Genomic DNA, 16580 nt, shown 5'->3' on the forward strand with positions numbered 1-16580 from the left:
CTTATCTTGCACCTACTCCAAAGTTTCAATGAATATTTTTATTTTGTTACTGAATGTATCCAGAGTATTTTCAGATTTCGTTATTGACAAATGCTGTGAAAAGTACAGTAAATGTAAAATGCACATAAAATCAACAGTGTCATGTTTGGATTCAATCTTGTGTCAGGTGAACTGTTATGTCCTTACGTTTGGTCTTATAATTTCCATATAATCTCCAAAGTGTTCTCTTTCAATTGATACCATGGTAATGCATATGCTTTGTATAGTTCATCTGTTAGAAACATTTCAATTTGGCCAATTTCAACAAATGTAAGGGGTTATCAAGTGTGGGACCATGCCTTTGAATAATCAAACCATTAAAGACTGTCAAGTAATCAAAGCAACTAACATGTTTGCATAGTATTCACATCAATCCCGCTTTGCCCAATCAGAAGATGCTCATATCAGATTTCTTGATCCAACATCCTCTCACTCTGTATCTCTTACAGTCAGTAGACATGGAGGATGGGAAGCCTGATCTGCTGCTGGTCAAAGAAAAGACAATGGAAGACGGACCAGAGAGCATTGATCTGCAGAGTGGACAAAAAATGGGGGAGCAAGGTAAGGGAGAAATGCATATAGCCCATTGTCTTCCGACAGGTAGCATCGTTTCTATGCAAGGCTCATCCCTCATCAGTGCTGGAGGAATCGTCTCACTATCTGACGTAAAACAATGCATATAGTCTACATACAGTAATGCAACTGTTTTGTTTTTCTTCATTCATAAAATGAAATCAGTACAACTTATGTTTACATACAAACGCAGACATAATAAATGAACTTGACCAGGTTATTGACTTAAAAAAAAAACGAATGTCTACTTTCTAACCTCTTCCTGCAGCTGGTTGGCTGGAGGATAACAGAGGAGACTGGGCGGCCATCTTGGATTCCCAGACGTGTGCAGCCAATGGTCAAGCGGAGGTCATTGGATGGGACAGTGTCCTCATCTCTGGGCTGGGGAACAACACTGTTAACCATAATCAGAAACAGACAGCCGAAAGCAAAGCAACATCCAAACCTAGTCTCTATGACAACAGACTGGCTGAGACCAGGGCGAGGCGTAGATTTGGTCTGCAGGGACGGGGAGGTGTCCGTATGCGGCAGGAGAGAACAGACAAAGACTTGGCTAGCGATGCTCCATCCTGCTCCTATAGTTGTGATTCAGAGAGACTGATGGGGCCTCAGGTTAACCACCTAACAGATGCTGCCTTCAGCCTGCCTTCTATAGGATCTATCAACTGGAACATGGACCCTGAGACAACACAGACACTCCCTGGCCTTCGTCCTCCTCACACTCTCCTAATGTTTAACCAGACCTCAGACAATACCAGTGCCTCAACACTAAATGCCTACACAAGCCCGATGACTAATGACAGTAGTAGTAATGCTATCAGTAGATACGGTGGCAAAGAGAAGCACTTCCCGTGTTCATTCTGTGGGAAAGCCTTCAGTTTCCCCAAACAGGTGGAGATCCACAAGAGGATACACACAGGAGAGAAACCGTTCAGCTGCCACCTGTGCCGGGCCAGTTTTTCCCACTCATTCAACCTGAAGAGGCACCAGAAGGTCCACACAGGGGAGAAACCATACAGCTGTACCCAGTGTGAGAAGAGGTTCTCCCGCCTGCAGCGGCTGAAGATGCACCTGAAGGTCCACACAGGAGAGAGTTTGTTTGCCTGTATGCAGTGCGGAAAGAGGTTCTCAGAGAGGAGCTGCCTCAGGATACACCAGCAGAAAATGCACACGGCCCATGTATAGAGAATAGTGACATCATAATCTAACTGAGCCGCAGCAGTTAGGGAGAGCTCCTCGTAAAATGTTATTCTTTTTGTTAAATTATTTTGTATTTAGTGAACAGTTTGGTTGTTTAAATGCAGTGCTGTGTTCTCCATATCTGGAGATGTTAGTAGATATTTTTCCTTTGAGAAGATTGTTTGATTTAGAGATTTTGAGAGAGATTTTTGAGAGAGTGATCAACCTGGCTCTAAAGGCTAGCTAGTCTACCAAGTCATCTTGATCATCTAGCAAGAAGCAACAAGGGCAAGATTGAGGGACTAGGGCATCAGGACAACGAGAAGGAGCAGCAGAAAGAGGATAAAACCAACAGAAAAAAATAATTGATTTTGAGGATTTCTAAAGGAAAGACAGTACAAGGCATTGGAAAGTCAACCAACAAACAAAAACACACACAAGGTAGGTAGGTAGGATTGTTCTGGACATTGTTATTGGTGTGTACAATGTTAATTATACTAAATTACACAACTAATAGCTTTATATTTTCATTATAAATAGTGCATTATTTAAAACTGTTACATGCATCAGTGGAGGCTGGTGAGAGGAGCTATAGGAGGACAGGCTCATTGTAATGGCTGGAATGGAATATATGGAACGGTATCAAACACATGGAAACCATGTTTGACTCCATTCCCTTTATTCCATTCCAGCCATTACAATGAGCCTGTCCTCCTATAGCTCCTCCCACCAGCCTCCACTGACATGCATCAATACTCAAGTTCTAAAAATAACAATGGCAACAGTAGCATGAGCTTGGCATATTCCATTTGATCTACCAGCAGAAAAAAACTCTGAACATTATAAACAGCATCACATACTAAAACTGCTGAGAGAAAATCCAGAGACATTGTTGGCTGATTACACCCTAATTGGAGACTGTTCACAACGTTGACATCAGCTAACCGCTCGCCCACATGACGCCATAAACGCCACCTGCCCGGTACAGTTGAAACCAGAATTTATCCATGAAGAGCACACTTCTCCTAGGTGCCAGTGGCCAATCGAAGGTGAGCATTTGCCCACTGAAGTCGGTTAAGAGGCCGAACTGCAGTCAGGTCAAGACCCTGGTGAGGATGACGAGCATGCAGATGAGCTTCCCTGAGGCGTTTTCTGACAATTTGTGCATAAATTCTTCGGTTGTGCAAACCCACAGTTTAATCAGCTGTCCAGGTGGCTGGTCTCAGACCATCCCGCAGGTGAAGAAGCCAGATGTGGAGGTCCTGGGCTCGTGTGGTTACACGTGGTCTGCGGTTGTGAGGGTAGTTGGACGTACTGCCAAATTCTTTAAAAACGACGTAGGCAGGTTTTTGGTAGAGAAACAAACATTCAATTCTCTGGCAACAGCTCTGGTGGACATTCCTGCAGTCAGCATGCCAATTGCAAGCTCCCTGTAAAACTTGAGACATTGGTGGCATTGTGTTGTGTGAGAGGCCTTTTATTGTCCCCAGCACAGGGTTCTTGATATGCCATGGCAAAGGAGAAATGCTTACTAACAGGGATGTAAACACATTTTTGCACAAAATTTGAGAGAAATAAACGTTTTTTTGCCTATGGCACATTTCTGGGATCTTTTATTCCAGCTCATGAAAAATGCGACCAACAATTTCCATGTTGCGTTTATATTTTTGTTCAGTATATTCTTTAAAGAACAAGTTAACTACTGACTTTCAGCATGCATATAGGGAAAGGCACTCAACTTGTACTGCAGTGACTCAGATGACTGATGATTGGCTAAAATAAATGGATAATAAGATGATAGTTGGAGCTGTATTAGATATCAATATTGCATTTTATGTTATTGATCATAATTTGTTATTGAAAAACCTCACTTGTTATGGCTTTACATCACCTGCCATCACATGGTTGGAGAGTTACTTATCCAATAGAACTCAGAGTATTCTTCAATGGTAGCTTCTCTAACATCAGATATGTACAGTGCGGTATCCCTCAGGGCAGTTGCCTTGGGCCGTTACTCAATTTTTACAAATTATTTGCCACTTGTCTAAAATGACAATGTATGCTGATGATTGCACACTCTACACCTACAGCCAGTAAGCTCACTGAGACTCTTCACAAGTAGTTAGTCAGTGTCCGAATGGGAAATTAACAATAAACTGGTCATAAATACGTCTACAACCAAAGCATTGTATTTGGTTCAAAGCATTCTCTTAGACCTAAACCTCAACTGAAGTTGTGCATAAAGGGTATGACTATTGGATGAGTTGAAGAAGCTGAACTCCTAGGTGTAACATTGGATGGTCAGTTATCATGGTCAAGTCGTATTTGGCTCCCGAGTGACGCAGTGGTGTAAGGTGCTGCATCTCAGTGCTCGAGGCGTCACTACAGACACCCTTGTTTGAATCCAGGCTGTATCACAACCGGCCATGATTGAGAGTCCCATAGGGCGGTGCACAATTGGCCCAGCGTTGTCCAGGTTTGGCTGGTGTAGGCCGTCATTGTAAATAAGAATTTGTTCTTAACTGACTTGCCTAGCTAAATAAGGGTTAAAACAATATATATATACACTATCGTTCAAAAGTTTGGGGTCACTTAGAAATGTCCTTGTTTTTGAAAGAAAAGCACATTTTTTTGAAGGCCAGCATCCCGGAGTCGCCTCTTCACTGTTGACGTTGAGACTGGTGTTTTGCGGGTACTATTTAATGAAGCTGCCAGTTGAGGACTTGAGAGGTGTCTGTTTCTCAAATTAGACACTCTAATGTACTTGTCTTCTTGCTCAGTTGTGCACCGGGGCCTCCCACTCCTTTTTCTATTCTGGTTAGAGACAGTTTGCGCTGTTCTGTGAAGGGAGTCGTACAAAGCGTTGTACGAGATCTCACATGGAATAGCCTTAATTTCTCAGAACAAGAATAGACTGACGAGTTTCAGAAGAAAGTTATTTGTTTCTGGCCATTTTGAGCCTGTAATCGAACCCACAAATGCTGATGCTCCAGATACTCAACTAGTCTAAAGAAGTCCAGTTGTATTGCTTCTTTAATCAGAACAACAGTTTTCAGCTGTGCTAACATAATTGCAAAAGGGTTTTCAATTAGCCTTTTAAAATGATAAACTTGGATTAGCTAACACAACGTGCCATTGGAACACAGGAGTGATGGTTGCTGATAATAGGCCTCTGTACGCCTATGTAGATATTCCATTAAAAATCTGGCGTTTCCAGCTACAATAGTCATTTACAACATCAACAATATCTACACTGTAATTCTGACCAATTCGTTGTTATTTTAAATGGACAAAAATGTGATTTTTCTTTCAAAAACAAGGACATATCTAAGTGACCCAAACTTTTGAACGGTAGTGTTGTGAAGATGGGGAGAGGTATGTATGTATGTATGTATGTATGTATGTATGTATGTATGTATGTATGTATGTATGTATGTATGTATGTATGTATGTTATAAAAACATGTTCTGCATTATTGACACAAAGATCAACTGTACTATTTGTTCAGGCTTTGATCTTGTCCCATCTTGATGACTAAGGTAATATGGTCAAGTGCAGTAAAGAAAGACCTAGCAAAGCTGCAGCTGGCTCAAAACAAAGCAGCACGCCTTGCCCTTAACTTCACACACTGAACTAACATCAACAGCATGCATGATAGTCTGTCATGGTTGAGGGTTGAGAAGAAATTGACTACTTCTCTTCTAGTCATTTTAATAAACATTTGTGTGTTGGAAATGCCTAACCACTTGTATAATCTATTTGCATACACTTCAAACAGGCATACATACACCACTATGGGTTTCTTCACAGTACCCAAATGAAAAAAGGATTGCATGCGTTGCTCAGTTATGTATAGAGCTATGTCATCGTGGAATGCTTTAAAAAAACAGATGAAAAAACATATTGTATCACAGCGCCTCTCCTCTTTCTAAAAATCAAATTTAACTGTACTGTATATAAGAATATGAATATTTCAATAGTATTTTTGTCTCTTGGTGTCTTTCCTATATATACAGTGCCATCAAGAAAGTATTCAGACCCCTTGACTTTTTCCACATTTTGTTACATTACAGCCTTATTCTAAAATGCATTTTAAAAAAACATCCTCTGCAATCTACACGCAATACCCCATAATGACAAAGTGAGAACAGGTTTTCATACATTTTTGCAAATGTATAAAAAAATTAAAGGATTCAGACCCTTTGCTATGAGCCCCGAAATTGAGCTCAGGTGCATCCTGTTTCCATTGATCATCCTTGAGACGTTTCTACAACTTGATTGAAGGCCACCTTTGGTAAATTCAATTGATTGGACCTGATTTGAAAAGGCAAGCCATTAGGTTGGAGGAATTGTCCGTAGAGCTCCGAGACAGAAAGGGTACCAAAATATTTCTGTAGCATTGAACATCCCCAAGGACACAGTGGCCTCCATCATTCTTAAATGGAAGAAGTTTAGAACCGCCATGACTCTTCCTAGAGCTGGCCGCCTGGCCAAACTGAGCAATCGGGGGAAAAAGGCCTTTGTCAGTGATGTGACCAAGAACCTGATGGTCATTCTGACAGAGCTCTAGAGTTCCTTTGTAGAGATGGGAGAACGTTCCAGAAGGACAACCATCTCTGCAGCACTCCACCAATCGGGCCTTTATGGTAGAGTGGCCAGACGGAAGCCACTCCTCAGTAAAAAGAACATGACTGCCCACTTGGATTTTGCCAAAAGGCACCTAAAGACTCTCAGACTATGGCCTGAATGCCAAGCGTCACGTCTGGAGGAAACCTGGCACCATCCCTACGGTGAAGCATTGTGGTGGCAGCATCATGCTGTGGAGATATTTTTCAGCGGCAGAGACTGGGAGACTAGTCAGGATCGAGGCAAAGATAAACAGAGCAAAGTACAGAGAGATCCTTGATGAAAACCTGCTCCAGAGCGCTCAGGATCTCAAACTGGGGGGAAGGTTCACCTTCCAACAGGACAACGACCCTAAGCACACAGCCAAGTCAACGCTTCGGGACAAGTCTCTGAATGTCCTTGAGTGGCCCAGCCAGAGCCCGGACTTGAACCCGATCTAACATCTCTGGAGAGACCTGAAAATAGCTGTGCAGCAACGCTCCCCAACCAACCTGACAGAGCTTGAGAGGATCTCCACCAGAGAAGAATTGGAGAAACTCCCCAAATACAGGTGTGCCAAGCTTGTAGCGTCATACCCAAGAAGACTCAATACTGTAATCGCTGCCAAAGGTGCTTCAACAAAGTACTGAGTAAAGGGTCTGACTATTTCCATTTTTATTTTTAATAAATTAGCCAAAAAAATAAAAACCTATTTTTGCTTTGTCATTATGGGGTATTGTGTGTAGATTGATGAGAGGAAAAAAATATTGAATCAATTTCAGAATAAGGCTGTAACTTCCAAAATATGGGAAAGGTCAAGGGGTCTGAATACTTTCAGAAGGCACTCTAATTCTTACGTTTTCATTTTTTATTTTTGTTGAATGTAATAACTTATGTCGTTTTTGTCTATTACCATTCTGTACTTTGTCATGTATTTGTACGTTTTATGTGGACCCTAGGAAGAGTAGCTGACGCATGTGCAGTAGCTAATCGGGATCCTTATAAACTAAACATGTAATGTATTACTAGTCAGTTTGTTTGTAGTTAATTCGGTTGTATTTGGATGTAGTAGGGAACTGGATGAGGTGAACTGAGAAAATAATGTGTATGATGAGACAGAGTAGATTATATGGTGATGGTTGGTGTGATGGCCGGGGGACGTACTTGGCTCATCGCGCTCTAGCGACTCCTTGTGGCCGGCCGGGCACCTGCAGGCTGACTCCGGTTGTCAGTTGAACTGTGTTTCCTCCGACACATTGGGGTAGCTGGCTTCCGGGTTAAGCAGGCGGGTGTTAAGAAGCGCAGTTTGGTGGGTCATGTTTCAGAGGACGCACAACTTTACCTTCACCTCTCCAGAGCCCGTTGTGGAGTTGCAGCGATGATACAAGATCGTAATTGGATATCACAAAATTGGGGAGAAAAAGGGGGTAAACCAAAAAAATGATAAGCATTGTCTGTACAGTAAAATGCTGTAAATGACGTCAAGAGCTCAGGCTCTGCGCTTCACAGCGCTGGATGGGTTTTGAATGACAGCTGTTCTGAACTTGAGCACCACACGCGACAAGAAGTTGCCCCCCATCCCTCCCGCTAATTAGGCAACTTTTGCAGATTTTTTGTTTTCTGAGGGAAATGCTGTAAATTAAGATGAGACGTTGAGGATTATAATAAATACTGCTTTGATGTCCTACTAGCAATTCAAAAACCTGTGAGTCCAGACCTGCTCTTCACATTTCCATGTCATTAAATTCATGTCATAAACACTGTGAACATTTATGATCACTATGTTTGATGTACATTTACTAGATGACATGGCATCATGCCCTGGGTTGTTCTGAACAGAATGAGTCTGTCTATTTTGAAGAAAATTTGTCACGAAACACGCACCTTAATGCACCTATAACTCCTTTCTATATCTATACAATTACAACCTGTTTCTCTGATTTGCCCTGTGAAACCTTAACACTAAGATTGTACCTTATAACTTAGCTAGTCATGTTGGCAATAGAAACAAGTTTTCAATGATGCCCACCTGACCCAGACTGAAATTTATAATGATGTTTTTGGACAGCGTGAACAACAATAGTAATTGTGTGATGTTGGGGATGCAGGGCTGTGTTCCAAACGAAACAACTACAAGTCTGCTTGCTCTAGTTCCTCAACGGCACAGCTAGGAGAGCTCAAAAAAGCACCTTATAGTTGAAGACTTTGTGTCATGAAATTATGTAGGAACTGTGCAGTTTGGAGAGGTGTGTGTGGCCACTTGGAGAGACACCAGTTAGACCTCTCACTCAAACCCTTGTCATTTTTTGGTCTTATGTTGCACCTACCCCACATTTTCCAGCAATACTCTTATCATGTTAATGAATGTATCCAGAGTGTTTTCAGATTTTGTTATCAACAAATGCAGTGAAAAGTGCAGTAAATGTAAAAACAGTAATTTTGGGATTGTCTTGTATCACGTGAAATGTTGTGTCCTCCACTTTGGTCTGATAATGTTCCTGTAAGCTACTAACTGTTCCCCTTTTAATTGCTATCATGCTTATGCATATGCTTTTCATATGTATTCTGTAAGAAACACCTCCCTGACCGAGGCGCCAGTCAAGGATCCAGTCTGCAGCCCAAACCCTTCTCTTCAGTCTCAGTGCAGGGATGGAGCAGGGCCTGGGCTGATAGAGATGGACCCTCCTGTTCCTATGATACAAACACCACAGTATCCATGATGAACTGAGCAGGTCACCCTGGGCTTTAGCCTTCACAGAGAGTGGGAGATGCCCCTCCTGGCGTTAGTCTATCAGCAAGTTTGTCTTCTCCTTCAGGATCTCATCTAATGCATGGTGACTGGGTTCATAGACAGCCTGGACCTGGGTCTAGCCTTCCTGGTAATGGTTACCCCACCAATACAGACAGGGTCAGGATGGACATTCACCCCAAGAGTTACCTAGCCTATAACACAGTACACAATGCCAACAACACCCAAACAATGGCTAGAGGTCAAGGAGGGAGCTCAAAGACTAACCCCCTGAGGGTCGTGGCTCCTGCTTCTACCTCCTCTGGTGTCATTGGGTCACAACGTGTGAGGCCGAGTATTAGGAAGGATGCTGACAAGCTGTACGCCTGGCGCATGTGTGGGAAGCGCTTCGCTAAGGTGAAATGTGTGAAGCAGCACCAGACCGTTCACACCAAGAGGCCCTTAAAGTGAGCTGTTACAAGAATTTCTCCTTCCTCCTGAGTAACCTTATCAGACATAGGAGTGTTCACAACAGGGAGAAATTGTCGCAGTGTGGCTTAAGAAATACGCAGGGGATATCTAATAACCATTATTTAGCTGACATATTATAGTTATCATGTGAAGTGTCTTGGGGTAAGAGGGTTTTTTGGATTACTAAGTCCCTCAGTTGAGCATCTGTGTATGCGGTCTTTCTCACATGAAACAGATATTAGTATTAGTGGTCTTCGTTTCATCAGCTTCCTTACAAGTTAGAACCTATAGGTTTCCGTCCTTTCCACAGATGGGATCTAGCCAGCCAATGTTTTTATGTCATTTAGGGTAATTTTTCTAAACAAGTCTTCTCTTGAGCTTGAAAGATACTGCTCATGAATAGGTTTGATGTGTAATGTAATAGGCAGTACCATATTTCAAAGAACAGCATGGGTGGTGTGATGACGCAAAGTTTAAAAATGGTGCTAAGTTCAGACCTTCATCTCCGGAGTACACAATCTTATCTTTAGGTCTGCTTGCTCTCTTGAGGATCTCAAAATGGAGTTGGTGGGCAGTGGTGATGTAGACCAGGATGAAGTGGGCCTACCTGTGGTGACAGGTGTGGTAGAGACTTTTTTTTGTGAAGCCTACCGGAGAAGATTTTGGACCGGTGGGAATGAGATTTTTGGAAAGAGTGGATTCCTGCTTTTTGTTCGACCCATACGTCGTGTCAAGCTGGTTATTAAAAGGACAAACTGGAAAGGGTTATATCAGTGTAAGTTTCGAGAACTGGAATTGTTCCGATTTTTTTTTTGTGCATCCTCCACCCAGAGGAAGTGGATGCTTCGCTGCTCAGGGCTCAACCTGCTCGGATGCCTAAAGGGAGAGATCGAGAGAGTATGAGATTTTGTCAGGTTGCATTTCCTGCTTTGATAGCCATGTTGATCAACCGCACTGCACTGATGGAGTAGAAATCACAGAAGATAGATGTGGTAGTTGCAGCAGCAGAGAAATATTTGGGTGTGAGAGATTTTAGTGTAGAAAATGTACAGGGAGTATTGAGAGAAGGGGTTCCATCCTTCAAGGCTGACGGCCGGATGTAGGATCTCTTAGGGCCAAAGTAGTGGGATGGGGTGGTGGGTTTTTGGGGAGAGTGTATAGGTGCAGGGTTAGATGGTGGTGGAATTTAGAGGTCCTGAACAGTCATTCTGAAACATATTTTAAAACTAACTACCAGGAAGTTAGAAAAGACCGGTTGGGTGTGTGGGCAGCTTATAATAATGAGCTTGCCTTGACTGACAGCTCTTTGAAACACCTATATCAAGCAACTTGGATGCAGGGAGAAGTGTTGCAGTAAAATCATCTCAATTTTTTTGTTATACATCTCCCGTTTGGCATGTCTCTCGTGATGCAGTTCACAGCAGCACTGACAGGTGTGTTGAGCTGACAACTGCGTTTGAGTTTTGAACGACCCTTTTGTTCCATGCAGGCTGAAGACCTAGCTAACCCGTAACTTGCTAACCCCAGGCACAGCCAAAAAGGGAAACATAGAAGTATCTTTGCCATATATGAATAGGGTAAACTTTTAATTATATTTGCTGACACCTCACTGTCAAATTTTGGCACCAGTGGAGTAGCTATCTAGCAATATAAACCACGCTCCTCTGCAAACACGCCTTTTCTGGTGTTGGTTACAAGGCAGTACTTATTTAAATTAGATAACAGAATATCATGTTGAATGAAAATGAGAGTTAAGGTGATGTTACCTTAACCCCTAAATAATGAATCCAAGTGTTTGACATGGGGAGGGGACCAGTAACTTTATGATAAAACTGTATCAATGTAGAAGCAACAGTGACCTTGATGATTTTCCCATTACTTTTTGAAAAAAAATTTGCCAAACGAGCTGCGAAAGGCAGCAATTAGCAACACAGCGTCTCGTCTGCTGGAAAGCCACACGAAGAAGACACCAACTAATAACATCCTTTCTCTTCAGTGTGCACGGAAGTAAACAATGACCAAGAACAATTTACACATTAGCGTTTTTTCATATTTCGACATTTAGAAATACCATGGAACTCAACATATGGCTCATTTAACTGCGCAGCATCACATATCCCATGTATTCTTTAATTCGCGTTATAGACAGGACTTGGTTGGTAGATGTTATCTAGGTAACACTAGCTGCTAACGTTAGCTAACAATGGCTAACTGTATGATTTTTCACACTCAAATAGCCTCCATCATGGAGGTTCTAGCGAATGCAGCCGTGGCAGAGATCTGTAAACTCGTAGACGACGACTATGCAGTGTTTCGTCTGGAAATAACACAAAGCCAGAAAGAAAACAGGGGATTACGAAGGAAACTACTGGAACTGAAGGTGGCACGGGAGCGCGTCCTCACCAGTCGTCCCAGTAGTGTCAAGATCCTCGACCGAAACAGAGAAATGTCAAGAGGTACATTTTGCAGGAGGCTGCGGAGCAGGTCGCCGTTCATATATAGCTCAGTGCCTGTCGTCCCGTTCCCCTCTGCACATATGTTCAGATGTGTAAACCCATAATTGGGTCTTGGTCAGTTTTTTGATAGAATGCAAATTCCCCTGATTACTTGGCTAACTTGCGCAAAGACACAATATCATATTGTAACCAGATCCTTGATTTACTGTATTTCTTATTATTTACTAATTGAAAACAAGGTGATGGATGGAACATAATCGGCCTACATCAATCAATTAAGAGTATATCAAGTATTTATGAGAAGTGTTACTTACCTTGACAATTCTAGACAGCATCAATAGTGTACAATATACCGTTGAGCATTGACAGTAGCTAACCTAACCACCTCTTTTCCTCCAATCACTCTCTCAGGTGAAGGACATCTCACTGGAGGCCACAGGATCTCTGTGAAGCCAGCAGGACACAATACATGGAGAGATGACCAACCAATCACTGTTGATGAGGGGAGTGGAACCTCAACCCAGCATGTTATCGTGATAGAGGTTAGTGTAATGGTGTTACACCAAAAATTACAGTTACTTTATAACTCAAATGTGGCCTGTCTATTTCAGAAAGGCTCCCCTCAGCTATTCACTTGCTTACATGTACATAGGGGAGCTTGTGAGACTTCCCTACTGTTAATATTTGTGTGTGAATAACTCACATCAGAGAGTTAGATAAGATGCAAGAATAATCCTTTACTCAGGTATTACATGTTACAGGTCACGACATCCTATCTTGCGTTACTCATCTCATATGTATATACTGTATTCTATACTATCTATCTTAGCCTAGGCCGCTCTAACATTGCTCATCCATATATTCTTATTCCGTTCCTTACTTAGATTTGTGTGTATTGGGTATTTGTTGTGGAATTGTTAGATATTGCTGAACTGTCAGAACTAGAAGCACAACCATGTGTGTGTGACCAATAAAATTTGATTGATTGATCTATCCTTGCTAGGTGCCCCGCTAGCGCCTTCTCTGAGTTGGTATTATGCCCATTATCTCAACACCTTCCTTTTCGTATAGAATTAGCTTGAGCACTTCATACCATTTTAATACCACAGGGAATATACCTATTTACATGATCAACACTTTTTTTCCTTTCTTGCCCTAGTTTGGCACAGTGGTAGCATATTGGGCACTTCTGGAAGGTTGAGCACCTCTGGGAGCCTCAGGGCCTCTCCTTCCTCTTCCATGTCCTCCTAAAATTGTGGAGGCACGGTCGGCAGAGATAACTGCCCTGGTGGGGTCAAGTATAAACACCATGGGACCACGCAGCCATCATACCGCTCAGGAAGGAGACGCATTCTGTCCCCTAGAGATGAACGTACTTTGGTGCGAAAAGTGCAAATCAATCCCAGAACAACAGCAAAGGACCTTGTGAAGATGCTGGAGGAAACAGGTACAAAAGTATCTATATCCACAGTAAAACAAGTCCTATATCGACATAACCTGAAAGGCCGCTCAGCAAGGAAGAAGCCACTGCTCCAAAACCAGCATAAAAAAGCCAGACTACGGTTTGCAACTGTACATGGGGACAAAGATCGTACTTTTTGGAGAAATGTCCTCTGGTCTGATGAAACAAAAATAGAACTGTTTGGCCATAATGATCATCGTTATGTTTGGAGGAAAAAGGGGGAGGCTTGCAAGCCGAAGAACACCATCCCAAACATGAAGCACGGGGGTGGCAGCATCATGTTGTGGGGGTGCTTTGCTGCAGGAGGGACTGGTGCACTTCACAAAATAGATGGCATCATGAGGCAGGAAAATTATGTGGATATACTGAAGCAACATCTCAAGACATCAGTCAGGAAGTTAAAGCTTGGTCGCAAATGGGTCTTCCAAATGGACAATGACCCCAAGCATACTTCCAAAGTTGTGGCAAAATTGCTTAAGGACAACAAAGTCAAGGTACTGGGTGGCCATCACAAAGCCCTGACCTCAATCCTATAGAAAAAGTGTGTGCGAGCAAGGAGGCCTACAAACCTGACTCAGTTACACCAGCTCTGTCTGGAGGAATGTGCCAAAATTCACCCAACTTATTGTGGGAAGCTTGTGGAAGGCTACCTGAAACGTTTGACCCAAGTTAAACAATTTAAAGCCAATGCTACCAAATACTAATTGAGTGTATGTAAACTTCTGACCCACTGGGAATGTGATGAAAGAAATAAAATCTGAAATAAATTCTCTACTATTATTCTGACATTTCACATTCTTCAAATAAAGTGGTGATCCTAACTGACCTAAGACAGGTAATTTTTTACTAGGATTAAATGTCAGAATTTGTAAAAAACTGAGTTTAAATGTATTTGGCTAAGGTGTATGTAAACTTCCGACTTCAACTATATATGTGAATAACTGACGTCAGAGAGTTTAAATAAGTTCCGATCATAATCCTTTACTCGGGTGTTACACGTTATAGGTCACGACATCCTAATCAGACACTCATAATGCACCTGTTTATCTATCCTAGATAGGTGCCCCACTTGCGCCATCTCTGGGTTGGTAGTATGCCTATTATCTCAACACCTACGACATTGTTATCGAATTCAGCTCATGTTCCGGTAATAACCCCCTCCCTTCTTGTGTCAGTCTGCAGATGGAGAGGCTGCAGGTCCTGGAGGATCGTCTCTGGTCAAGAAGGAGAGGACTGAAGGAGACGACCCACAACACAGCAGAGAAATCCAGACTGTAGACACGGGGGACCAATCCACCACCGCCGTGCCCCAGCCCAGGACCAGACGCAGTATCACGGCGGTCAGTGGAATGCCGAACGCCGTCCTCAAGTCAGAGACCGACAAAGAGACTTTAACTGTAACCAAAAGTATTTTACACACAGGATCTGACCACAGGTCAGACCCAGAGAGACTGGGGCTGGGGCCGCTGGGCTGTCCTACTGTTCCTGGCTCAGAGTACTTACCATTATTTCGTCAGAGCCAGAGGACGGATCATTCCTGTGGAGATGGTGATCGTGACGCGTTAGACACAGGCAGTGATGATCCGTCTTGTTCTTACATTAAAGAGATGGACCCTGGCAACATGCCCTTGCGTTTAGAGACACAGACTGATCTGTCTAGAGGGGACTGGAACCGGTACAGTAGTAGTGTATACTCTGAAGGGTGCCTAGATAAGAAAGGGGAGGGTCTGGTCGTAGATGAAGTGACTGTGAAAGGGGAGGGCGACGTTCCTCCCACACGGAATGGAGATCGTCACCTTGGAGACGGACACTCACAAGGCAGAGACTTCTTAGATTACAGGGAAAGCTTAGAGACAAATCCAAATGTCACAACCCACTCCACTTTACACGCATTCAGGGATGGTGACCCAGTGTACACGTCAATGGGGCCTTCCGATTCACATGGCCGTGTTCTTTTTGATCAGATATTCAACTCAAACGACATGGCTAGAGCCCAGGTTCAGGGAGGGGATGCCACATCAGGCAATAGCAAAGAGAAACGGTTCCTCTGCATGTTCTGTAACAAAGGCTTCAGCTGCCTCCAGAAGGTGGAGATCCACCAGAGGGTCCACACAGGGGAAAAACCCTTCAGATGTACCCAGTGTCAGATGCGCTTTGCCCAGACTGGTGACCTGAAAATCAGAGCGTTCACACGGGGGAGAAATCATTCGGCTGCCACTTGTGCCGGGCTAGTTTCTCCCACTCCTCCAGCCTGAAAAGGCACCAGAGGGTCCACACAGGGGAGAAACCCTGCAGTTGCCCCCAGTGTGAGAAGAGGTTCTCCCACCAGCACCATTTGAAGATTCACCTGCAGGTCCACACGGGAGCGAGGTCGTTTGCCTGTACGCACTGCGGGAAAAGTTTCTCAGAGCGGAGCTACCTCAGAATGCACCAGCAGAAAAAACATTCCACTCTATAACATAGAAAGTAACCATTCTGCTTCAAGTTTAGATCAAACCTTGCATTAAAGACAAAGATGAATTTATTGTTGTCAGCAGAAAAGAACCAGAGATGCATTTGGTATAACGAGAGTTACAGATTTCGGTGTTGAATATTCCTGAGTAGAATATTGCATCCAGACAGTGTGTGATATATAAGTGCCTTCGGGAAATATTCAGACCCCTTGACTTTTTCCACATTTTGTTACATTACGGCCTTATTATAAAATGGATTAAATAAAAAAATCCTCAGCAATCTACACACAATAACCCATAATGCGAAAATAGGTTTAGACATTTTTGCAAATGTATTACAAATAAAAAACATACCTTATTTACATACAGTCCCAGTCAAGTTTGGACACCTACTAATTCAAGGGTTTTTCTTTATTTTTACTATTTTCTAAATTGTAGAATAACAGTGAAGACATCAAAACTATGAAATAACACATGGAATCATGTAATAACCAAAAAAGTGTTCAACAAAGATTCTTCAAAGTAGAGACCCTTTGCCTTGATGACAGCTTTGCACAATCTTGGCATTCTCTCAACCAGCTTCTCCTGGAATGCTTTTCCAACAGTCTTGAAGG

General features: G+C 42.8%; 2 protein-coding genes across 2 annotated transcripts; both read left to right on the forward strand.

Moving 5' to 3' along the window:
- The first annotated feature begins 226 nt into the window (after positions 1–226).
- Positions 227–2301, forward strand: LOC115201905 (zinc finger protein with KRAB and SCAN domains 1-like). Its single transcript, XM_029765793.1, has 2 exons — positions 227–600; positions 881–2301. The coding sequence occupies exons 1-2, from the start codon at positions 435–437 to the stop codon at positions 1795–1797; spliced, it is 1083 nt and encodes a 360-aa protein (XP_029621653.1). The 5' UTR covers positions 227–434; the 3' UTR covers positions 1798–2301.
- A 10258-nt stretch (positions 2302–12559) lies between these two features.
- LOC115201926 (zinc finger protein 136-like) lies at positions 12560–16171 on the forward strand. Its single transcript, XM_029765815.1, has 2 exons — positions 12560–12593; positions 14689–16171. The coding sequence occupies exon 2, from the start codon at positions 14863–14865 to the stop codon at positions 15766–15768; it is 906 nt and encodes a 301-aa protein (XP_029621675.1). The 5' UTR covers positions 12560–12593; positions 14689–14862; the 3' UTR covers positions 15769–16171.
- The last annotated feature ends 409 nt before the right edge of the window (positions 16172–16580 follow it).

The sequence above is a fragment of the Salmo trutta genome, chromosome 11 (genome assembly GCF_901001165.1).
Source record: "Salmo trutta chromosome 11, fSalTru1.1, whole genome shotgun sequence".
Classification (NCBI taxonomy): domain Eukaryota; kingdom Metazoa; phylum Chordata; class Actinopteri; order Salmoniformes; family Salmonidae; genus Salmo; species Salmo trutta.